The sequence below is a fragment of the Entelurus aequoreus genome, linkage group LG10 (genome assembly GCF_033978785.1).
Source record: "Entelurus aequoreus isolate RoL-2023_Sb linkage group LG10, RoL_Eaeq_v1.1, whole genome shotgun sequence".
Taxonomy (NCBI): Eukaryota; Metazoa; Chordata; class Actinopteri; order Syngnathiformes; family Syngnathidae; genus Entelurus; species Entelurus aequoreus.
This window is the reverse complement of record NC_084740.1, coordinates 64,939,777-64,965,149: the sequence shown is the minus strand read 5'-3', so window position 1 is coordinate 64,965,149 and position 25,373 is coordinate 64,939,777. Positions and strand designations below refer to the sequence as shown.

Sequence of the window (25,373 nt, the reverse complement as noted above, 5' to 3'; positions counted from 1 at the left end):
TTTCCACATACTGATATACTAAAAGTCTCAAATGTTGTACATGCATACACATGTCTTAAGTTGTATTTTCCTTTAAGGATGCATTTTCCTTCTTTTGTTGAGAATAATTGTTGTACATTATTGAGTAGCAGGTTATATTTTGCTTTGTACATATGTTTTGCTGTATGCAGCTGCACTAAGTCGATACATTTTTGTAATTTAGATTCCATAGATAAAGGATTTGAATGTTCTCTGTGTCCAACATTACGTACAGACAGCCGATCGGAGGTTCTTGCTTCACACAATTCTGAATACAGATGCAAACAATTTGTATTTTTTTTAACACACACAAATCGAAATACGGACAGACACTGATTAAAATATCATAATACGAGCACACAAATTAGAACATGGACATGTCAATTGGATTCCACACGCACGGATTGAAATACATTTGCTTCAATATTACTTCCATACCCCTTTAAAAAGGCCTACTGAAATGAAATTTTTTTATTTAAACGGGGATAGCAGATCTATTCTATGTGTCATACTTGATCATTTCGCGATATTGCCATATTTTTGCTGAAAGGATTTAGAATAGAAAAACGACGATAAAGATAGCAACTTTTGGTATCTGACAAAAAAAAGCCTTGCCCCTACCGGAAGTAGCGTGACGTGGACAATTGAACATATCCGCAAAGCTCCCTATTGTTTGCAATGATGGCCGCCAGATCTGAGAGCGATTCTGACCGAGATAGCGACGATTTCTCCATTAATTTGAGCGAGGATGAAAGATTTGTGGATGAGGAAAGTGCAAGTGAAGGACTAGTGGGGAGTGGAAGCGATTCAGATAGGGAAGAAGCTGTGAGAGGGATAGAGCCATATCGCTTTGAACCCGACGCTGATGAAGACGGTCAGGAGGACGCTGCTGCTATTGATGCTGGAGGAGCACACGACATAGATCGCCTTGAGAATACAGAATGGTAATATGTTATTTATTTATAGACTAGTTTTAGTTTGTGGCCTAGTCTTGCACTGTTACTGTTAGTGTTACAACTTACACCCCAGGCCTATCTATACACTAAGTATCTATCATTGACACAATGTGTTACTGTTAGTGTTACAACTTACACCCCAGGCCTATCTATACACTAAGTATCTATCATTGACACAATGTCAAACCTAATTAATTACCCATTATTTCTATGGGCCACAGCTCCATATACCGGCAATACTAAAAATATGCATGCAGATTAATAAGATCCACAACAAGACAATGATAATATTAATTATTCCACATGTTTGCAGATTGCAGGTGTCAATAATATGAATTGATTTACAAATATTATGAACATTTCTATTTCCAGGTGTACATGTCAAAACTGTGTGAACATGGAGACAGTGGCTGAGTGTGTCTGCTGTAGTGAAATAGAGGCAGTGACCAGAACGATGGAGGAGGAGGGGGTGAAGACGTGCATCATAGACCACCATGGCTTTCCATCTGTGTGTCTGGATGAATGGGTGCTGCAGACAGCGTATAACGCCTACAAACAGCAATATGGCATGCTGCAGCAACAGCAAAATGAGTGAGGCACTAATAAGTTTAAATAATTCTTTATTCTATCAACCTTTGGAAGATAAGTCAGAATGAGCACTTTCTTATCTTATTCTTATTCTGTGAAATGTACTGTGCTACAATGCACATGACATTATATATCATAGAAGTATTACATAGATGGACCGTAGATGTCAACAATATTTACAATTTACTGCAACAGTAAATGACAAATGAATAGAATGCATGACAATGTCTTTTGAATCTCAGAGAACAGTGAGTCACTGTGTATCCATGTCCGGATAATAACAGCTGCCATCATTTGCTACTTGCAGGCGGAGACGACACACAGCCTATCGACAGTTTGTCCGCTTCTGCTGGGGATATCTGGGAAAGGACATAAGGGTGGTACTACCAGCTTGTGTAGTACATAAGATTAGGACAACATTCCCATCGATGGACTACACGGGGTTCCAAGACGTGCAGTGACTGCAACAGAATCTACATGGCCACTGTACTTAATCAATAAAATCAATCAATCAATCAATCAGTCAATCAATCAATGTTTATTTATATAGCACTAAATCACAAATGTCTCAAAGGGCCGCACAAGCCACAACGACATCCTCGGTACAGAGCCCACACACGGGCAAGGAAAACTCACCCCAGTAGGACGTCGATGTGAATGACTATGAGAAACCTTGGAGAGGACCGCATATGTGGGTAACCCCCCCCCTCTAGGGGAGACCGAAAGCAATGGATGTCGAGTGGGTCTAACATATTAGTGAGGGTCCAGTGGAGCCAGCAGGAGGCCACCCCGAGCGGAGACGGGTCAGCAGCGCAGATGTCCCCAACCGATGCACAGGCGAGCGGTATACCCCGGGTCCCAACTCTGGACAGCCAGCACTTTATCCATGGTCACCGGAATAACCCCTCCACGTGGGGGGGGGGGGCAGAGGAGAAAAGAAAAGAAACGGCAGATCAACTGGTCTAAAAAGGGGGTCTATTTAAAGGCTAGAGTATACAAATGAGTTTTAAGATGGGACTTAAATGCTTCTACTGAGGTAGCATCTCTAACTGTTACCGGGAGGGCATTTCACACTTACCGAAGCGACTCCTGTGCTTGGCGATGGCTTCCTCCTTGTCTGGCTTCTCCAGTTCATCGCAGAGGAAGGGAGGCACATCCACAGTGACGCTGAGTGGTGTTCTCTGGTCCGGGGTCTGTCTGCAGCCAGCAACAACCTCCCTGATCAAGTCATCTACGTAGCCTGCAAAATACAATTGTACATGTTCCTGCTCACAACATAATATACTCATGGAGAGTGAAACTTGACAGTATTATTATCATGATACAAAGTGTCAAGTGTTTACATGTTTTGTGTCCTCTACACTTACGGTATGTTGGCTCTGTCGCGATTTTCTTGACCACATGGCCCCCTGCTTTATACTTCGGGTAGCGTACTGCATAGCGCTCAGCACCCGCTTGTGTAGTGGCTATAGGGCGGCTCGAATTTTCGTTCCAGTGCAGCCCAGCAAGCAGGTTCCTAGGTGTGGTAACAGAATAATGTAATAATTAGTACTAAAGTATGGCACACACTAGTGACACTTAGATTAGTGTGGAAACATACCTGCACAGCATTCCGATGTATGAGAAGACATACATTTTCGGTGCGAACTGTATAAGATAAAAGACACTTTATTCAGTCATGCGTCCATACAATGTGTGTGTAAATTTATAAATTGTTTGTAAATTTGAATACAAATGTTTGTGTATTAAACTGTTAATAGTCAGCTATTAAAGCTTGATCTCCTGCAGTAATGAAGCTGTTTTGTTTTCAATGTTAACACCACGCCAGAATTGTTTGCAATCTTTCTCACCAAGATGCCAGCCACTATGTTGGACCTCCAACATTCTCTTGCTTACACTGACTGTATCAAGGCTTCATTTAGTATGCTCTAGTATTTTGCTCCCTGGCCACCAAAGTCCTAGTGGCAGGTGGTAACCACCGACACCACCTACAGGCGATCAGTCTAATTCTCACCTGTATGATAAGGCTATGGAACGCCTCCACCTTGGAAGTCTGGTGTTCACCCGACAGCATGGCGATATCTTTTAGCAGGGACTTGTTGTTGACCACCTCCTCCAGTTTCACTGCTGAGCGTGAACCTAAACATAAATTTAAAATAGAACAACGTTTCTACAAAAATGTTCCAGTCAACTTAAACTGGTTATTTACTTACAAGTTTATCTGAATTTTTTGACTTTCAAAAGATGTGCAGGAAAATACTGCTAGTCCCTCACTGCTTTCGGGCAACTTATTTGCCTACTCACTTTGTTTGAGCCATTTCTTTTGCCGTTGCAGTTGTCCATGAGTACAAATTGGGAAGAGGTCGCCATGGTCCTTGTGGATGTTCTGAATGTGTCGCTCCACAGACTTCCACTTGGCAACCAGAAGTTCCCCCTCTCCAGGCGGTGTAGACACTGCTGCCCAGTAGAGGTGGTTGATTATACTTTGCACCCAGGGCTTCAGGTCTTCACAGTCCTTATGCTTGGCGATGGCCTTCAGTTTCTTTCCGATGGCTACAAACAGAAAAAAACAGAAATTTGTGGATTAAATACAATATCGCATTCATCTGATCACTGATATGTACACACTACTTCACAACTTGTCATGCATACAAATAATCCAACTAACATTTTGCAACATGCCAGATGTCATAGCAGTGCCGTGTATTGGGCATGTTTTCACGAATCCATTTAGCGATCTGTCTGTGTCGGTCTGTCACCAGCACCCCGACATCCAGGTCCCAGCTGATCAGCAGTTCCACCATCCTCTTCAGTCCTTCCATCTCCATATGGTAGCTGCCAAGACATTCGTTGCTCTGAAATATATATAACAGAAAAGGAATGAGCAAAGAAAAAAATGAAAAAGGGGCTTAGTATACATTGAAATGGTTAATGTTATTAGACAAATTTACTAGGATAATTCTGGAAAATCCCTTATCTGCTTATTGTGTTACTAGTGTTTTAGTGAGATTATATGGTCGTACCTGTACAACCTGAAGGTCGAGAACCACATTGGCCACAAGCTCCATTGTGGTGTAGGTACCGAACTTGGCGCTGTGTCCCGGACTGTCTGCTCGCCCATCACCACCAAGGACGAGGGGTCGGCCTTCCACCTGCAGCATGGTGAGGTGCGTCCGTTGCTGTTCCTCCCACACCTTTTTGATGGCTGGCTGCAGGATGAGCTCCTGGTGGTTGAAAAATGTCCTCTTCACATACGTGACCACTCCGATGCTGTTCAGCACTTGCAACACCTTGCCAGAAGATGCCCCAGCGAAGAGGATGCCAGCAGACAGCAGGATGTTGCCCGCGGCATAAGGGCCAATGTTTGGCTGGCTGCTCCAACTACTCCTCTGGTCACATGATGCACATTGAAGAGTCATGGTCAGCTGTGTACCGTTCGAATCCCAAGAAGGGCTTATGTCCTGGCTGCCACAGACTGGACAGTGACACCACTTGACGAGACTCTGGAGGCACGACTCAAAGATGATGTACTTCGGTTCCTTGTGGCAGCCCTCTTCATGCATCTGGTGAGTACATGGGCGATCTGGCGACCCGTCAGATTGACACGGATCCGATGTCGTTGACTCACTCGGCACATAGCTGTCATCGGAAGAACCACCAACAAAAGGCGCAGTGGGACTTGATGCTGGTCCTTCATCAAACAATGCAGGAGGTGGTCGTAGCTTGGCTTGCATTCCAGACACACCTGGAGCTGCTATGTTAGTCTGCATCTCGGGGCTGTCAGATGGAGCTGCTACACTTGACAATGGGACTTCACTAACCCTGGCCGGCCGAGCTCTAACCCTCTCGAGGATCTCTGGGGTCACCTGGTGTCCTAGCAATAAAATCAAGCACAAGTTGTTTTATATAATCTGTTAAAATTAAACTAGAATCACATAATAATTATTGTCTTTGAATCACCTAATTTATCTGTCTACTCTACTCTGCACAGGCAGCGTGCAATGTGTACTGTGATGTGCAGAATCATGTTCGTCACCGAAATAGACATACCCTTTGATCTATGATGTATTTTCCCTGTTTGGGTGCTCTTGCTACTGGTCATTGCTGTTGGTGCTGTCCCAATCGGTACCCAGTCCGTCTGGCATCCTTGTTCTCTTGTATTTCCCTGGAAATGGAGAAACAGCTACATGTAATATGGATACCTCATTTACATTAATTATGAATACTTTTGGATTGGGCTTGAACTGTAATCCATTTGAACATTGATTAGGAAAACAAATCGAACCTGATCTTGATCGCCCTCCTCATCAGGCAAATCTAGTGCCATTGCCATTGGTTCATCCACCGCATCCGCCACTGATGCCGTAGTCGTACTGTCCATGATCTGATCTATTGTCTGTAAATGTACAAATGTACAATACTTTATATTATTGTCTATTGTAATCTATTGACAGTATTGACACTATTGACAGTAATGTCAGTAAATGTACGATACTTTATACTGCAGAAGAACTTGACTAGAACTTGAAGCAATAATTATATGTAGACTATTTTATTGTTAATTTATTTCATTGTTCATGGAGTAGTCCAGTGGTTCTCAAATGGGGGTACGCATACCCTTGGGGATACTTGAAGGTATGCCAAGGGGTACGAGAGATTTTTTTTAAATATTATAAAAATAGCAACAATTCAAAAATCCTTTATAAATTTATTTATTGAATAATACTTCAACAAAATAAATGTTTAGAATTAAGTTCATGAATCCAGATGGATCTCTATTACAATCCCCAAAGAGGGCACTTTAAGTTGATGATTACTTCTATGTGTACAAAATATTATTTATAATTGAATCACTTGTTTATTTTTCAACAAGTTTTTAGTTATTTTTATATCTTTTTTTCCAAATAGTTCAAGAAAGACCACTACAAATTAGCAATATCTTGCACTGTTATACAATTTAATAAATCAGAAACTGATGACATAGTGCTGTATTTTTTTTCTTTTTTTCAACCAAAAATGCTTTGCTCTGATTAGGGGGTACTTGAATTAAAAAAATGTTCACAGGGGAAAATCACTGAAAAAAGGTTGAGAACCACTGGAGTAGTCTATGACTGTGTGTGTTAGTTTTGGTTGATTGATTGAGACTTTTATTAGTAGGTTGCACAGTGAAGTACATATTCCGTACAATTGACCACTAAATGGTAACACCCCAATAAGTTTTTCAACTTGTTTAAGTCGGGGTCCACTTAAATTGATTCATGATACAGATATATACTATCATATATACTATCATCATAATACAGTCATCACACAAGATAATCACATTGAATTATTTACATTATTTACAATCCGGGGTGTGGAGGTGGGGGGGTTTCAACAATTGAGAACAAAGAAATGGATATTGGAACAGTGTAGTCTGACTATGAAAACTGGATATCAAGATTCTTACCCTCTTCCTTTCCCTTTTGGCAAATGCAGACCTCATGTGCCCAGTCTGTCCGCTTGTGGAGGGGGTCGGGTGCTCCGGACTTGTCCGTGGTCTATCGAAAATAGTTGGCTTCGCACCTTTCTTCAGCACGAGTCGACGAGTGCTGATTCCCATTTCTGCCATTCGCAAGGGACCCTCTTCGAAACATGATCTTTCGAAATGTTCGCTGCATAATACACTGTACTTCGTATGTGTCGTCCAATCCAACCGTGTTCGCTTGACTTCTTTGTTCCATAGTAAAGCTTGGCCGCCATCTTTTGGGAAAAGAAACAATGAAACACCGGTTGTGTTTTGGTTTGTGTTGCTACATCCAGCAGCAACACACCGCTTCCCTACAACTCTCTTTTTTGCAGTCTCCATTGTTAATTGAACAAATTTCCAAAAGATTCACCAACACAGATGTCCTGAATACTGTGGAAATTAGCGATTAAAACAGAGCTGTTTAAATTGGGAGGGACCTATTCCAAGATGACGCGTTCAACTGCCTTCGTCACGCGCATACGTCATCATACCGCGACGTTTCAGCCGGATATTTCCCGGGAAATTTTAAATGTCACTTTATAAGTTAACCCGGCCGTATTGGCATGTGTTGCAATGTTAAGATTTCATCATTGATATATAAACTATCAGACTGCGTGGTCGGTAGTAGTGGGTTTCAGTAGGCCTTTAAAGGCCTACTGAAACCCACTACTACCGACCACGCTGTCTGATAGTTTATATATCAATGATGAAATCTTAACATTGCAACACATGCCAATACGGCCGGGTTAACTTATAAAGTGCAATTTTAAATTTCCTGCTAAACTTCCAGTTGAAAAGGTCTATGTATGATGACGTTTGCGCGTGACGTCGATGGTTGAAACGGAAGTATTGGGACACATTGTATCTCAATACAAACAGCTCTGTTTTCATCGCAAAATTCCACAGTATTCTGGACATCTGTGTTGGTGAATCTTTTGCAATTTGTTTAATGAACAATGAAGACTGCAAAGAAGAAAGCTGTAGGTGGGATCGGTGTATTAGCGGCTGGCTGCAGCAACACAACCAGGAGGACTTTGACTTGGATAGCAGATGCGCTATCCGACGCTAGCCGCCGACCGCACGGATGATCGGGTGAAGTCCTTCGTCGCTCCGTCGATCGCTGGAACGCAGGTGAGCACGGGTGTTGATGAGCAGATGAGGGCTGGCGTAGGTGGAGCGCTAATGTTTTTATCATAGCTCTGACCAGGTACCGTAGCTAAGTTAGCTTCAATGGCGTCGTTAGCAACAGCCTTGCTAGGCTTCGACAGGTGGCACAGCATTAACCGTGTATGTACAGGTCCACTGTTTGGTTCGGTGTCTTCTGATAGTATTATTGTTGATTTTCTGTCTATCCTTCCAGTCAGGGGCTTATTTCTTTTGTTTCTATCTGCATTTAAGCACGATGCTATCACGTTAGCTCCGCAGCTAAAGTGCTTCACCGATGTATTGTCGTGGAGATAAAAGTCACTGTGAATGTCCATTTCGCGTTCTCAACTCTCATTTTCAAGAGGATATCCGAGGTGGTTTAAAATACAAATCCGTGATCCACAATAGAAAAAGGAGAAAGTGTGGAATCCAATGAGCCCTTTTACCTAAGTTACGGTCAGAGCGAAAAAAAGATACGTCCTGCACTGCACTCTAGTCCTTCAGTCTCACGTTCCTCATCCACGAATCTTTCATCCTCGCTCAAATTAATGGGATAATCGTCGTTTTCTCGGTCCGAATCGCTCTCGCTGCTGGTGTAAACAATGGGGAAATGCGAGGAGCCCTTCAACCTGCGACGTCACGCTACTTCCGGTACAGGCAAGGCTTTTTTTTTATCAGCGACCAAAAGTTGCGAACTTTATCGTCGATGTTCTCTACTAAATCCTTTCAGCAAAAATAAGGCAATAACGCAAAATGATCAATTATGACACATAGAGTGGATCTGCTATCCCCGTTTAAATAAAAACAATTCATTTCAGTAGGCCTTTAAGACTGTGTTATGCTCGCAAAAGTTGTCTTTTGTAAGTGTGGTAAATGGACAGTTGCTAAAATCACGTGGTAAACATTTAACTTTCTATGCTGTCATATGGACAGAACTAGGTGCCAGTGACGACAGGGTGGCAACTTCTGTCAACTCACCTCTGGACTTACAGTGAACTGCAAACCAACAGCAAGGTGAATTAGTCTGTCTTTTTGGTGCTGTGGGCAACCGAGTGGTTTCCCTCAGCGTGGAGGTCACAGAAGGACACAGTCAGCCTTCTTAGAGCGCCTCTCTTCATTGGTTTAGCTGGCACAGTGGGACTAGTGTTCATTCTTAAAGCGGGCTTGTGTGCCCCTCTTCCTTTTATATTTGCCCCTTGGCCCCACTTGGAGCATCTGCGGCCCTCTGTGGTCCCCATATGCCCCGTGCCTGCAAGCCTTAGCCATCACTTATTTATCCCAAAACATGAATTATCAATTGTCGTATTTTTCCATCCGATTCTACTCTTGACCTGGTTTGTTTTGTGTTATTGTGTCGCACAAACGCAAACTTTTTTGACTACAAAAACGGTCAGAAGAAAATTAGGTTTCTCCCTAGGTGAGAACACGTCACCCTCGGAGGAACACGGCGGTCGTTGATCACGTCCAACATCTTGCCCTTTCGCAAGGTAAGATGTGAGTAGACGTGGCCGCGTTTGTCTCGCTACATGAAGTCGCTCGCCGGCTGATTAAAGGGACAGTCTGTCTTTGCGTATACGGTCAAAGCACACGCACGGCTCAAAGCAGCTACCTGTGCCCTTTTCAAGCCTTTTGAAGACTCCCAGCTCCATCTTTGAAGGGCAGATGGGAGAGGTGGTGAGGAGCTGTCACTGGCCCCGTTTACCAAATCGGATGGTTTTTTTGCCCTCGAGTGACACAGATCTGATTTTTTTTTTTTGCCAGTCTAAACGCTCCAAACTGCTTCAAATCTGATCACGCTACATCAGGAGGTAGTCCCGAATCCGATTGGAATCTGACCTTTTCAAATGTGACTTCAGTCGAAACGCAGTGGAGCCTGAATTTGATTTTTTCATCAGCTACGTCTGCGGAAATGGATATATCATCACTGACAGTCCAGAGTCGGGACCCGGGGTGGACCGCTCGCCTGCGCATTAATTGGGGACATCTCTGCGCTGCTGACCCGTCTCCGCTCGGGATGGTTTCCTGCTGGCCCCACTATGGACTGGACTCTCACTGTTGTGTTGGATCCACTGTGGACTGGACATTCGCTGATGTGTTGGATCCACTACGGACTGGACTTTCACAATATTATGTCAGACCCACTCGACATCCATTGCTTTCGGTCTTCCCTAGAGGGGCGTGGGGGTTACCCACATATGCGGCCCTCTCCAAGGTTTCTCATAGTCATTCACATCGACGTCCCACTGGGTTGAGTTGTCCTTGCCCTTATGTGGGCTCTGTACCGAGGATGTCGTCGTGGCTTGTGCAGCCCTTTGAGACACTTGTGATTTCGGGCTATATAAATAAACATTGATTGATTGATTGATTGATCACAACATCCGGTTTCTTTTTTTTTTTTAGGACGACCAAATTTTCGGTGCACAATAGTCAATAGTGCACAAATAATACACTATATGTAATACATGAATATATGGTAACACTTTAGTATGGGGAACATATCCTAAGTAATAAAGACTTAATTTAGAGTAATTTGGACACTAGGGCAGGGGTCGGCAACCTTTACCACTCAAAGAGCCATTTTGGCGAGTTTCACAAATTAAAGATAATAATGGGAGCCACAAAAAAATTTAAAATGAAAAACACCGCATACAAAGCTTAAATGCTTTGTGCTATGTTAAGCAGGGGTCTCCGACACACGCACCGGCACGCACTTTAATGTGGAAATTTGATGTTAGTGCGGCCCGCGAGTTTTGAATGAATGGCGCTTGATAGCGTCATACTTGCAACCCTCTCATTTTCCCGGGAGACTCCCGAATATCAAGGCGTGATGACACTACTTTTAGCGCCCTCTATAGTCTGCCCTAATAGCGTACCTGCTCGACCACGTGTAGAATGCAGTTTCAGCTTGCTCACGTAAGTAACAGCAAGGCGTACTACCTCAGCAGCCACACATCTTACACTGACGGTACCAATACCCAGAATCCCATGCAGCCCTAACTCTTCCGCTCAACCAACGCACGGAGAGGGGGCGGGGGGGGTTGATGTGTGGGGGGATTTGGTGGTAGCGGGGGTGTATAATGTAGACCGGAAGAGTTAGGGCTGCATGGGATTCTGGGTATTGGTTGTGTTGTGTTTATTTTGTGTTACGGTGGGATGTTCTCCAGAAATGTGTTTTTCATTCTTTTTTGGTGTGGGTTCACAGTGTGGCGCATATTTGTAACGTAACAATGCTAAAGTTGTTTGATACGGCTACCGCCAGTGTAAGCTGTGTGGCTGATGAGTAAGTATGCTTTGCTGTCTCCTATGTGTGCAAGTATAAGCAACCTACAACATGTGGCCGGGCTGGCACGCTTGGAACGCTGTTGGTAAACGCTATAGAGGACAAATACTGCAGTGCAATTAGGGCACTCCCTTTATTCAGTAATCAGAGTGTAAATATGATTATATTTTCCCTGGGAGTTATCTATGAGAGACACTGAGATCCATAAGTCTCCTGGGAAAATCGGGGGGGATCGGCAAGTATGTAGCTGAGCCGCATCAGAGTGGTCAAAGAGCCGCATGCGGCTCCGGAGCCGCGGGTTGCCGACCCCTGCACTAGGGGAACATATTCTAAGTAATAAAGACTTAATTTAGAGTTATTTGGTTAGGGTTAGGGTTAGAGGGTTAGGGTTAGGGTTAGGGTTAGTAATGGTGAATATGTTCCCCATACTAAAGTGTTACTGGCTTACTGGTTGTATAATAAGGCCATGCAGAATAAGGCATTAATACGTACTTAATAATGACTAATTAAGAGCCAATATGTTACTAATTTGCATGTTAATAAGCAACTAATTAATGGTGAATATGTTCCCCATACTAAGGTGTTATATACACTATATTGGCAAAAGTATTTGGACACCCATCCAAATGTTTAGAATCAGGTGTCCTAATCCCTTGGCCCGGCCACAGGTGTATACAATCAAGCACTTAGGCATGGAGACTGTTTCTACAAACATTTGTGAAAGAATGGGCCGCTCTCAGGAGCTCAGTGATTTCCAGCGTGGAACTGTCATAGGATGCCACCTGTGCAACAAATCCAGTCGTGAAATGTCCTCGCTCCTAAATATTCCAAAGTCAACTGTCCGCTTTTATTATAAGAAAATGGAAGAGTTTGGGCACAACAGCAACTCAGCCACAAAGTGGTAGGCCACGTAAACGGACAGAGAGGGGTCAGCGGATGCTGAAGCGCATAGTGCAAAGAGGTCGCCGACTTTCTGCACAGTCAGTTGCTACAGAGCTCCAAACTTCATGTGACCTTCCAATTAGCCCACGTACAGTACGCAGAAAGCTTCATGGAATGGCTTTCCTTGGCCAAGCAGCTGCATCTAAGCCATACATCACCAAGTCCAAAGCGTCGGATGCAGTGGTGTAAAGGACGTTGCCACTGGACTCTAGAGCAGTGAAGACTGAATCACGATTTTCCATCTGGAAATCTGATGGACCAGTCTGGGTTTGGAGGTTGCCAGGAGAACGGTACATTTTGGACTGCGTTGTGCCGAGTGTGGAATTTGGCGGAGGAGGAATTATGGTGTGGGGTTGTTTTTCAGGAGTTGGTCTTGGCCCCTTAGTTCCAGTGAAAGGAACTTTGAATGCTCCAGGATACCAAAACATTTTGGACAATTCCATGCTCCCAACCTTGTGGGAACAGTTTGGAGCGGGCCCCTTCCTCTTCCATCATGACTGTGCAAGGTCCATAAAGACATGGATGACAGAGTCTGGTGTGGAGGATCTCAACTGGCCTGCAATGCGCTTTTGGAAGAATGGTGGAAAATTCCTATAAACACACTCCGCAACCTTGTGGACAGCCTTCCCAGAAGAGTTGAAGCTGTAATAGCTGCTAAAGGTGGAACATTTAGGCACTCAGGACGTAAAATAATTTTTTTTTAATAAATGCGTGTAATTGATCCTTTGAAGTTGAAAGTAGCGTCAGAAACACAGCTAAAACTGCCAGTTGTTAAATCTGGAAACCTAGGGATAGTATTACGGACAAAACTGCGGATCTGTAGATATCTAAAAAAGTTTTGATTGGGGAGTGAAAATGTATCACAAAGTTGCTGGAAAGAGGCTAAAGCAGGGGTGCTCACACTTTTTCTGCAGGCGAGCTACTTTTCAACTGATCAAGTCGCGGGGATCTACCTCATTCATATGTATAATTTATATTTACTTATTTATGAAATATATGTTTTTGTTAACAAGTTAAAGGTGTTTAATGATAATGCAAGCATGTTTAACACATATAGTTAATATTGTTAATAAATTAAAGGTGATGATAATACAAGAATGTTTAATACATATAGTTAATATTGTTAACAAGTTAAAGATGTTTAAAGATAATACAAGCATGTTTAATACATATAGTTAATATTGTTAACAAGTTAAAGGTGTTTAAAGATAATACAAGCATGTTTAATACATATAGTTAATATTGTTAACAAGTTAAAGGTGTTTAAAGATAATACAAGCATGTTTAACACATATAGTTAATATTGTTAACAAGTTAAAGGTGTTTAAAGATAATACAAGCATGTTTAATACGTATAGTTAATATTGTTAACAAGTTACAGGTGTTTAAAGATAATACAAGCATGTTTAACACATATAGTTAATATTGTTAACAAGTTAAAGGTGTTTAAAGATAATACAAGCATGTTTAACACATATAGTTAATATTGTTTACAAGTTAAAGGTGTTTAAAGATAATGCAAGCATGTTTAACACATATAGTTAATATTGTTTACAAGTTAAAGGTGTTTAAAGATAATGCAAGCATGTTTAACACATATAGATTCCTTTCTTTCATGAAGACAAGAATATAAGTTGGTGTATTACCTGATTCTGATGACTTGCATTTGATAGGAATCAGACAGTGGTGCTGATAACGTCCGCATTTTCAAAGGGATGAGAAAAAAAGTCCTCCTTTCTGTCCAATAACACATGAAAGTGGTTGATTTTTGGCATCTTATTTGTCCAGCTTCCGTACTCCTTTGTATACACTTTACAAGAATGACATTGGCGGCAAACTCCGTAGCTTGCTAGCTAGCTTGTGCATGCCAGCTTTCTGAGACTCTTATTTTGTTAGCGCAGGCAGGATGAAGCAGCGCTTTTATCGTGCAACTGTGCAGTCGGTCTTTGGAGTTTTGACGACAGGTACGGCGCCAGAGTCTGTTGAAATAAAAAGTGTTTCTCGCCTTCCTGTCGGTATTTTTTTCTTAATAATGAGCTGGCAGCAGCCAGCGTCATCTCAGAAGACCCTCGGGTGCCGTGAATGTCAATCAAGTGACGAAAGGGACGTCATAGGGAAGATTTATGATCGCTCATTTTTAGGACTATTTTTTTAATGCCCGGCTGGCGATCGACTGACACACCCTCCGTGATCGACCGGTAGCTCGCGATCGACGTAATGAGCACCCCTGGGCTAAAGTGTTGTCAATGTATACATCTTTAGACATTTAGTTTTTATAAGGCACACCAAAAAAAACGTTGTTTGTGGCTTGGAAATACTTCTCAAATCCAACTCTTTCTGGCCAAGGAAATGTTTGACCTTCTTGAATTTGCCTCTTTTGAGAAGCTTCTGAGGCATTAAATGATACTTTCCCCCCCACACTTTTACTCTTAAAAAAGTGTGCTGACAGTGTGGCATATTAAACTTCAAATACTGCCTTCTCTATCTGACATTTAAATTCTCCGCTTGAAGGTTTTGAGGAATGCGTCGGGGGCCTGTTGAGACTGTTTAGCTGGCGGGCCTGAAAATGTAATTTCTACTCTTTTTTTTTTTTTTCTCCCCCGCCCCCTCCCTGTGCCCGCGTATTGTGTTCAAAGTGGAAAAAGACAAAACAAAAAAATGCAATGAAGATACAATTTAAAGGCATATCGCTGTGATTTTACCGACACATTGTCATTTGTCTCTCTTCAAAAGTAATGCGGTCACGTCTTGATGCACCTGAATGATGCGACAAAAATAAGCATTAGTGTTTTAAAAAATACATTAAAATCATTTCCCGACTTATTGACCATCAATTCTTCGAGCAATAAGTGTTATGTTGACCCTTTTTTACGCCCAGAGAAATGGCAATGCTAACATTAGCCTACTAGTTAGTGTTAGCATTTCTTATTTGGATACATTATGTGAAGATGGTAACGTGGAAATTGACCCCATGCTGTAATGCAGGGGTGGGCAATTAATTTTTACCGGGGGCCGCATGAGCAACCCGAGCACTGCTGGAGGGCCACATCGACAATATTTCAAATACTTTTGCTCAATATTATGTTTGATAATAATAATAATAATAATAATAATAATAATAATTAATAATAATACTTTCATTTAACCTAACTTAACTTTATACCAAAAGCACTGCTTTGGAAATCATTTGTACCCCTTTCAGAGATCACATTTAGTTCCCCTTAAACATCCTCATGTTGCACAATGAAATGTACGAATAGGATGAAGTGTCCATTCCTGTAACTTTCTCTAGTAACACCATTCCATGATTAATATAAATAAATGAACATTAATAATAAATGACAGTAAAATAAGCACACGTATGACTGAGGAGTCATAGTGTAACTTTGTGTGGTGTTTGAGTTGTCCGACTTTTTGTGTGGCCATAAACGCATCAGTGGTTTAGTGCCATGCGTGTTGGTGACAGATGACAAGTTGGTTTTGGCCTGGTTTGTACGGCAGAAAATTACTAGTTTTTCGAGATAGAAGTGTTTTACTCATGTTTTTGGTGTGGTTATGGCCGAATATAAACAGTTTTGCTCAATAAAGTGGTTCTTGGCCTCGAAGCATCTTGATAGACGTTACAATAATTGGACGGTGTTGACGAACACCGTTAGGGCCGCTTGTTGTCACTGTCACTCAGAGTTGCATTGCAAAATTACACAGAATAAATGTGTTCATTTTGTTTAGAATTCAGATGGGATTTGATTTGGTGCGTGGCATATATTTGCTGTGCGCAGAGGACGCTTGAGCAGTGCGCAATTGCGTAGGCGCGCACCTTAGAGGGAACGTTGCTTGGCAGTCCATGTCTTGTTGAAAACACGCCATTCGTCATCAACTTTTCTCTTTTTAGCGTCTCGGGTGTAAACCGTGCATCACTTGTCGCTGTGCACCTTCACTCACAGGTTACACACGGACATACGCCCATAAATAACACTTTTCAAAATAAAAGCAGCACAGTTGTATTGCGCGCACGACATAGATGTTTTTTCAACTTTATTTTGTCATTTGTGATTGCAGCTGTTCACATTCACTCACAATCACGCACGCACGCGCATACGTCCACACGGAAGTAATACAAATAACGCTTTTCAAAACAAAAGCAGCACCGTTGTATTGCACAGTCGACATAGATACTTTTTCAAATGTATTTTGTAATTTATGATTGGCCTCACGCGGGCCGGACAGGGCCGCAGAATGCCCAAGTCTGCTGTAATGGATAGATGCTAATGTGAAAAATCAATGTACCGGTATTGTACAAAATGAAATATTTGGCTGTTTGTACATTTCAATTTACAGCATACCTTAATTGTTTTAAGGGTGTGTGTTAAAGCATTAGCCTGGTTAACTTTTGGCTAACAATATGTTTTATTGTATTTTTGTGGAAAGTGGTTTGAGACATTGAGTGGTCATCTCTATGTTGTGAGTTGTCCAGTGAAAGGTTATACAAATACTTTCAAGTTAAAATCCTCATGTCTCGGAAACACAGGCATTTTGCAGATACTAGTGTAGTATTGGTGAAAAGGCAGCACAGTCTGCTGGGGATAGGCTGATTGGCAACACTAAAATTTGTTTTACGGTGATTTCCTGTCAACCACAGCTGCCAGTATTTTACCGTAAATTCTGTAGGTTTTCTTTGTAAACAGGTTAACAATATATCCGTTTTTTTAAATAGTAATTTACCGTAAGCAAATACAGTTGTCAGCTTTAAAATAACAGATTCAACATCAATATACCGTAATGTCCTCTACATTGTGAATTTATTTTTTACGGGGGATTCCAGGCAACACCAGCTGTCTGTATTTTACCGTAAATTATGCAGATTTTTTTTTACAGTGTAGATTTATAATCCATTTTCCACCGCTTGTCCTTCATAATTTTGACGAAATAATGGAAAATGACACAGTATGTTATAGTGTTGTCCCGGTATCGGTACAAACATTTTTCCGATACTTTTCGGTACTTTTCAATAGTTTTCTAAATAAATGGGACAACAAAAAATTGCATTATTGGCTTTATTTTAACAAAAAATCTTAGGGTACATTAAACATAAGTTTCTTATTGCAAGTTTGTCCTTAAATAAAATAGTGAACGTACTAGACAACTTGTCTTCTAGTAGTACGTAAACAAACAAAGACTCCTAATTTCGCTGCTGACGTATGCAGTAACATATTGTGTCATTTATAATTCTATTATTTTGTCAACATTATCAAGGACAAGTGGTAGAAAATGAATTATTCATCTACTTGTTCATTTACTGGTAATATCTGCTTACTTTCTCTTTTAACATGTTTTATCTACACTTCTGTTAAAATGTAATAATCACTTATTCTTCTGTTGTTTGGATGCTTTACATTAGTTTAGGATGATACCACAAATTTGGGCATCAATCCGATACCAAGTCGTTACAGGATCATCAAGTCCTCACGTGTCCAGGGACATATTTCCTGAGTTTATAAACATAATATATATTTTAAAAAAACGAAGGAAGATGTTGTGATGCCAAAAAATATTGACGTAATGATAGTAGTATCAACTAGATACGCTCTTGTACTTGGTATCATTACAGTGGATGTCAGGTGTAGATCCACCAACGGCGTCTGTTTACATTTTGATGCCGGTGAGCTACGGTGTGTAGTGAAGCATGTTTAGCTATTCCTCATCCTGCACGGGTGATACTTGTAAGAAACTTACTTTATTTGTCGCCATGGAGGCGAGGATTTGTGATTTAGAAGTAGCTAAAACACTGCAGACAGCGGCTGGACTTTAGCCGCTAGCTTGCTAGCTCGCTAGCCATGTCTTAAAGCACCTCTTCCTGAGGGTGTTTCAGTGTTATAACTTCACCTTTATCGTTAGTTTTTAAGCGTCCGTTCTCCCTTTCCTGTCTACACACTGTGTCTGTTTGTAAGTACTCTGTGATTGTGCGCTGCCAAACATGCTCCTCTGCTCATAAACCAGCAATGACACGACGTGGGGAATATAATATAATTTAGTAGTACCGGTATACCGTACAACCCTCATACGTATGTCAGCAGCCATATAAGGAGCCTTTGTTTGCTTACTTACTACTAAAGACAAGTTGCCTAAAATGTTCACTATTTTATTTATTGCCAAACAAATTTTATGGTCCACTTTATTTTGGAAAGTATCAACATTTCTTTTTTTTATTGGTACGGGAGAACCCTAGTTACAACTTATGTATTTTTTTACCGCCTTGGAGACGTGCACGAGGTACAAAAGGCAACCCAATTCCACTCAAAATACCGACCAGCGTATTTGGAATTATGGGGGGAAAAAGAAAAAGAAAAAGAAAAAGAAAAGCAGGCACTCATAATTCTGTCTTTTTAAAAAATTCTGATAACATTCAGTCGATGACCCTGGCTGATTGCCGGTGTGAGCCAATTACCATTTTCGCTGGTACAATGACCGAAGACGATTAAAGGCAATTTCCATGGCAGGTGGTCTGCCATTGAATGACTCCACACACACCCCCCCACCACCTACGGCACTGTGCAATCAGCTCTTCATTTACTTTCTTTCAGAATGGATAAAGAGGATGTGAATAGAGGTGAAAAGCTCAAGATAACCGTCAGCTCCTCGCAGAGGTAATAAGGAAGTTAACCTCTGATTTCAGGGGGATTACAGTGTCAGTGCACAGGCGTGTTTTCGGTTATTGTTCAAAAGGCAGGGGAGGGGTGGCGGTAGTAGCGGCTTTACTTTGCCAAACGTGCGCTGATTAGCATGACAATGTGACAAATAGCGGCATTCATTAAAGGGGAAGACTGGCGCGCGCTCAAGAGCGGCCATTGAAGTGGCCTTGCACAGGATCATGCTGACAAACGGCCACTTTGGACTCAAGGATGGGGTAAATAACGTAGCCTCCACTGTAATTCAGCCAGCCGTGCGCTGCCTTCAATGACTCCACACGGCGTTGGCAGCCCGGCACGTTCTACCGAGACTATTTTTAAACGTGATCTTTTCTCTAGAAGTGAAAAGTCATCGCCGCTGTGAAACTTCACTTGCAGAAGTTGTCAGGGTTTGTAAAAAAACGACCGGCCATGCTGCAAACTTTTTCCAGCAACGGCCTAAGGCAGGGAATTGTCAATTCATCCATTTTCTACCGCTTGTCCCGTTCGGGTTGCTGGAGCCTATCTCAGCTGCATTCGGGCGGAAGGCGGGGTACACCCTGGACAAGTCGCCACCTCATCACAGGGCCAACACAGATAGACAGACAACATTCACACACTAGGGCCAATTTAGTGTTGCCAATCAACTTATCCCCAGGTGCATGTCTTTGGAGGTGGGAGGAAGCCGGAGTACCCGGAGGGAACCCACGCTGTCACGGGGAGAACATGCAAACTCCACACAGAAAGATCCCGAGCCCGGGATTGAACCCAGGACTAACCCCTGTTCCACCGTGCTGCCAGGCAGGGACTGTTTGAACTAATTGTGTTGGGGGCCACATTTGTAGAAAACTGAAGACCTATCATATTTTGTATATTCGGGAAATCCAACATCCTCTAAGGCAGGGGTCACCAACGCGGTGCCCGCGGGCACCAGGTAGCCCGTAAGGACCAGATGAGTAGCCCGCTGTCCTGTTCTAAAAATAGCTCAAATAGCAGCACTTACCAGTGAGCTGCCTCTACTTTTTAAATTGTATTTATTTACTAACAAGCTGGCCTCGCTTTGCCCGACATTTTTAATTCTAAGAGAGACAAAACTCAAATAGAATTTGAAAATCCAAGAAAATATTTTAAAGACTTGGTCTTCTTTTGTTTAAATAAATTCATTATTTTTTTTTTACTTTGCTTCTTATAACTTTCAGAAAGACAATTTTAGAGTAAAAATACAACCTTAGAAATGATTTTAGGATTTTTAAACAAATATACCTTTTTACCTGTTATATTCCTTCCTCTTCTTTCCTGACAATTTAAATTAATGTTCAAGTAAATTTATTTTTTTTATTGTAAAGAATAATAAATACATTTTAATTTAATTTTTCATTTTAGCTTCTGTTTTTTCGACGAAGAATATTTGTGAAATATTTCTTCAAACTTATTATGATTAAAATTCAAAAAAAATATTCTGGCAAATCCAGAAAATCTGTCGAATCAAATTTAAATCTTATTTCAAAGTCTTTTGAATTTATTTTAAAATTTTTGTTCTGGAAAATCTAGAAGAAATAATGATTTGTCTTTGTTAGAAATATAGCTTGGTCCAATTTGTTATATATTCTAACAAAGTGCAGATTGGATTTTAACCTATTTAAAACATGTCATCAAAATTCTAAAATTAATCTTAATCAGGAAAAATTACTAATGATGTTCCATAAATTATTTTTTAAATTTTTTCAAAAAGATTCGAATTAGCTAGTTTTTCGCTTCTTTTTTTCGGTTGAATTTTGAATTTTAAAGAGTCGAAATTGAAGATAAACTATGTTTCAAAATGTATTTGTCATTTTTTTCATGTTTTCTCCTCTTTTAAACCGTTCAATTAAGTGTAAATATCATTCATTATTAATAATAACATAGAGTTAAAGGTAAATTGAGCAAACTGGCTATTTCTGGCAATTTATTTAAGTGTGTATCAAACTGGTAGCCCTTCGCATTAATCACTACCCAATTAGTAGCTCTTGGTTTCAAAAAGGTTGGTGACCCCTGCTCTAAGGCCATGTCTACACTAAGCTGGATAACCCCTTAAACCAGTGGTCCCCAACCTTTTTGTAGCTGCGGACCGGTCAACGCTTGAAAATCTGTCCCACGGACCGGGGTGGGTGGGGTTTAATTTTATTATTATTTTTTTTTTCATAAAGAAATACAATCATGTGTGCTTACGGACTGTATCCCTGCAGACTGTATTGATCTATATTGATATATAATCCATATATTGTGTTTTTTATGTTGATTTAATTAAAAAAAAAAAATATATGTATATATATATGTATATATATATATATATATTTTTTTTTTAAATAATTTTTATTATTTTTATTTTTTGTGCGGCCCGGTACCAATCGGTCCGCGGACCGGTGGTTGGGGACCACTGCCTTAAACAAATCATTATTTAGCCTAAGCCCCGTTTCAGCCACACTAAACTATCGTTTAAGGCAGTGGTCCCCAACCTTTTTGTAGCTGCGGACCGGTCAACGCTTGAAAATCTGTCCCACGGACCGGGGTGGGTGGGGTTTAATTTTATTATTATTTTTTTTTTCATAAAGAAATACAATCATGTGTGCTTACGGACTGTATCCCTGCAGACTGTATTGATCTATATTGATATATAATCCATATATTGTGTTTTTTATGTTGATTTAATAAAAAAAAAAAAAAATATGTATATATATATGTATATATATATATATATATATTTTTTTTAAATAATTTTTATTATTTTTATTTTTTGTGCGGCCCGGTACCAATCGGTCCGCGGACCGGTGGTTGGGGACCACTGCCTTAAACAAATCATTATTTAGCCTAAGCCCCGTTTCAGCCACACTAAACTATCGTTTAAGGCAGTGGTCCCCAACCTTTTTGTAGCTGCGGACCGGTCAACGCTTGAAAATCTGTCCCACGGACCCGGGTGGGTGGGGTTTAATTTTATTTTTTTTATTTTTTTTCATAAAGAAATACAATTATGTGTGCTTACGGACTGTATCCCTGCAGACTGTATTGATCTATATTGATATATAATCCATATATTGTGTTTTTTATGTTGATTTAATTTACAAAAAATATATATATGTATATATATATATATATATATATATATATATATATATTTTTTATAATTATTTTAATTATTTTAATTTTTTGTGCGGCCCGGTACCAATCGGTCCGCGGACCGGTGGTTGGGGACCACTGCCTTAAACAAATCATTATTTAGCCTAAGCCCCGTTTCAGCCACACTAAACTATCGTTTAAGGCAGTGGTCCCCAACCTTTTTGTAGCTGCGGACCGGTCAACGCTTGAAAATCTGTCCCACGGACCGGGTAGGGGGTTTAATTTAATTTAATTTTATTTTTTTCATAAAGAAATACAATCATGTGTGCTTACGGACTGTATCCCTGCAGACGGTATTGATCTATATCAGACCTGGGCATTCTGCGGCCCGCGGGCCGCATCCGGCCCTTTGTGCGTCCCTGTCCGGCCCGCGTGAGGCCAATTATAAATTACAAAATACATTTTAAAAAGGATCTATGTCGAGTGTGCAATACAACGGTGCTGCTTTTGTTTTGAAAATCGTTATTTGTATTACTTCCGTGTGGACGTATGCGTGTGCGTGATTGTGAGTGAATGTGAACAGCTGCAATAACAAATTACAAAATAAAGTTGAAAAAACATCTTTGTCGTGCGCGCAATACAACTGTGCTGCTTTTATTTTGAAAAGTATTATTTATGGGCGTGTGTCCGTGTGTAACCTGCGAGTGAAGGTGTACATGCAGCGACAAGTGATGCACGGTTTACACCCGAGACGCTATAAAGAGAAAAGTTGATGAAGAATGGCGTGTTTTCAACAAGACATGAACTGCAAAGCAACGTTCCCTCTAAGGTGCGTGCCTGCGCAATTGCGCACTGCTCAAGCGTCTGCTGCGCGCAGCAAATATATGCCGCGCACCAAATCAAATCCCATCTGAATTCTAAACAAAATAAACATATTTATTCGATGTAATTTTGCAATGCAACTTTGAGTGACAGTGACAACAAGCGGCCCTGAAGGTGTTCGTCAACACCGTTCAATTGAACACCGTTCAATTATTGTAACGTCTATCGAGATGCTTCGAGGACAGGAATTATATCGATCACTTTATTGAGCAAAACTGTTTATATTCGGACATAACCACACCAAAAACATGAGTTTTCACACTTCTATCTCGAAAAACTAGTCATTTTCTGCCGTACAAACCAGGCCAAAACCAACTTGTCATCTGTCACCAACACGCATAGCACTAAACCACTGGTGCGTTTATGGCCACACAAAAAGTCGGACAACTCAAACACCCCACAAAGTTACACTATGACTCCTCAGTCATACGTGTGCTTATTTTACTGTCATTTATTATTAATGTTTATTTATTTATATTAGTCATGGAATGCTGTTACACACACTATGTTGAAGTATTACTATTATTATTAATTATTATTATTATTATTATTATTTATCTTACGGTATATACCAAAAATAATATTGAGCAAAATTTTATTGAAATATTGTCGATGTGGCCCTCCAGCAGTGCTCGGGTTGCTCATGCGGCCCCCGGTAAAAATTAATTGCCCACCCCTGATCTATATTGATATATAATCCATATATTGTGTTTTTTATGTTGATTTAATTTAAAAAAAAATTTTTTTTTAATTGTTTTAATTATTCCCCAACCACCGTGGCCCGGTGGTTGGGGACCACTGGTTTAAGGTACCCCTTCTCGGGCAATTTTTTACACGGGTAAGTGCGCCGTCTATTTCTTGAATCTGCGGCTCTTAGCTTTGTATGGACTCCTTGATCGTTTACAAACTGAGTTCGGAGAGGAAGTGACGCCAGAAAGACAGCGCCCCACACAGGAAGTGACGTCAGAAAGAACGCGTCACAGCCAGCTTCATAATAAAGCGGTTTCGTAACTCGGATGTTAACACTGGGAATATGAAGGGGAGTCATCCAGACATGCCCATGTTTCTCCTTCTACTACATGTACAGACGCTTGTGGAAATCACACATGAATACCTTAAGAGAAAGTGATTGCAGCTATCTGGGATACAACACTTCTCAGACGGCAAGAGAACTTTCGAATGTCTGCTGTAAGCTGTGATTCTACTCACCGAAAAATGTTGTCCATTTGTCGAAGGAGAGTTAACGAGAATGCAAGCTCCCGTGGATGTGATAAAAAAGGTAGCGCATGCTTTGTATTACCTGGCCAAGGAGTGAGGACTACTGAAAACGGCGAATGCTTTTGGACTGGCAAAGCAGACTGTATCAGTTATTGTCCGCCATGTATGTCGCGGGCTCAACGTCTATGTCCAGAGTATATAAAGTCACCAAAAACGAATGGACAATGAAGGTGAAGGTAAAAGAGTGAGGAGTGTCCTGACCAGATATCTAGATCCCTACATTGATTGATGTAAAATGTTCTTTGTCACCCTGTGTACTTTCACGTGTCTAATAAAGATTTGATTAACTTATGATGGCTCAGGTGTGATTCACTACAATAGGGCCCCACGGCACACTGGATTCCAGTTAATTGAAATACCACAACACTGGATATTGTTCAGATAAATTACATTTATCTGAATTTAGTGCGCCTAATGTACGGAATGATTTTGGTTGTGCTTACCGACCTCAAAGCTACTTTATTTGGTACATGGTGAAATGATAAGTGTGACCAGTAGATGGCAGTCACACATAAAAGATAAGTATAGACCAGGGGTCGGCAACCCAAAATGTTGAAAGAGCCATATTGGAGCAAAAATACAAAAACAAATCTGTCTGGAGCCGCAACAAATTAAAAGCCATATTACATACAGATAGTGTGTCATGAGATATACATTGAATTGAGATGACTTAAAGGAAACTAAATGAGCTCAAATATAGCTACAAATGAGGCATAATGATGCAATATGTACATATAGCTAGCCTAAATAGCATGTTAGCATCGATTAGCTTGCAGTCATGCAGTGACCAAATAGGTCTGATTAGCACTCCACACAAGTCAATAACATCAACAAAACTCACCTTTGTGCATTCACGCACAACGTTAAAAGTTTGGTGGACAAAATGAGACAGAAAAAGAAGTGGCATAAAACACGTCCTAGAAAGTCGGAGAAAGTTATACATGGAAACAAACTAAGGTGAGTTCAAGGACCGCCAAAATTAATAGGACAAAACGGCGCTCGCCAAATACTCGAAT

General features: G+C 40.9%; 2 protein-coding genes across 2 annotated transcripts; one reads left to right on the top strand and one right to left on the bottom strand.

The window, feature by feature from the left end:
- Positions 1–623: 623 nt before the first annotated feature.
- LOC133658903 (uncharacterized) lies at positions 624–2,990 on the top strand. The gene is made up of 3 exons (XM_062061404.1): positions 624–962; positions 1,347–1,565; positions 1,870–2,990. Exons 1-3 carry the CDS (start codon positions 697–699, stop codon positions 2,021–2,023), a joined length of 639 nt encoding a protein of 212 aa, XP_061917388.1. The 5' UTR covers positions 624–696; the 3' UTR covers positions 2,024–2,990.
- On the bottom strand, positions 2,085–25,223 carry LOC133658902 (uncharacterized). Its single transcript, XM_062061403.1, has 11 exons — positions 25,199–25,223; positions 7,012–7,304; positions 5,848–5,958; positions 5,613–5,727; positions 4,586–5,436; positions 4,231–4,417; positions 3,867–4,115; positions 3,577–3,701; positions 3,163–3,209; positions 2,930–3,078; positions 2,085–2,802 (listed from the first exon to the last, which is right to left on the bottom strand). Exons 1-11 carry the CDS (start codon positions 25,206–25,208, stop codon positions 2,615–2,617), a joined length of 2,325 nt encoding a protein of 774 aa, XP_061917387.1. The 5' UTR covers positions 25,209–25,223; the 3' UTR covers positions 2,085–2,614.
- Between the last annotated feature and the right edge of the window lie 150 nt (positions 25,224–25,373).

Excerpts from the sequence above, each read along its gene's own strand:
- LOC133658903 (XM_062061404.1), top strand. The coding sequence starts at position 697 with ATGATGGCCGCCAGATCTGAGAGCGATTCTGACCGAGATAGCGACGAT. Across the intron at positions 963-1,346 it reads CGCCTTGAGAATACAGAATG|GTGTACATGTCAAAACTGTG; the intron begins GTAATATGTTAT and ends TTCTATTTCCAG. Across the intron at positions 1,566-1,869 it reads CTGCAGCAACAGCAAAATGA|GCGGAGACGACACACAGCCT; the intron begins GTGAGGCACTAA and ends TGCTACTTGCAG.
- LOC133658902 (XM_062061403.1), bottom strand. Across the intron at positions 5,728-5,847 it reads AGGAGGGCGATCAAGATCAG|GGAAATACAAGAGAACAAGG; the intron begins GTTCGATTTGTT and ends CTCCATTTCCAG. Across the intron at positions 4,116-4,230 it reads CATCTGGCATGTTGCAAAAT|CCATCGGAAAGAAACTGAAG; the intron begins GTTAGTTGGATT and ends TTCTGTTTGTAG.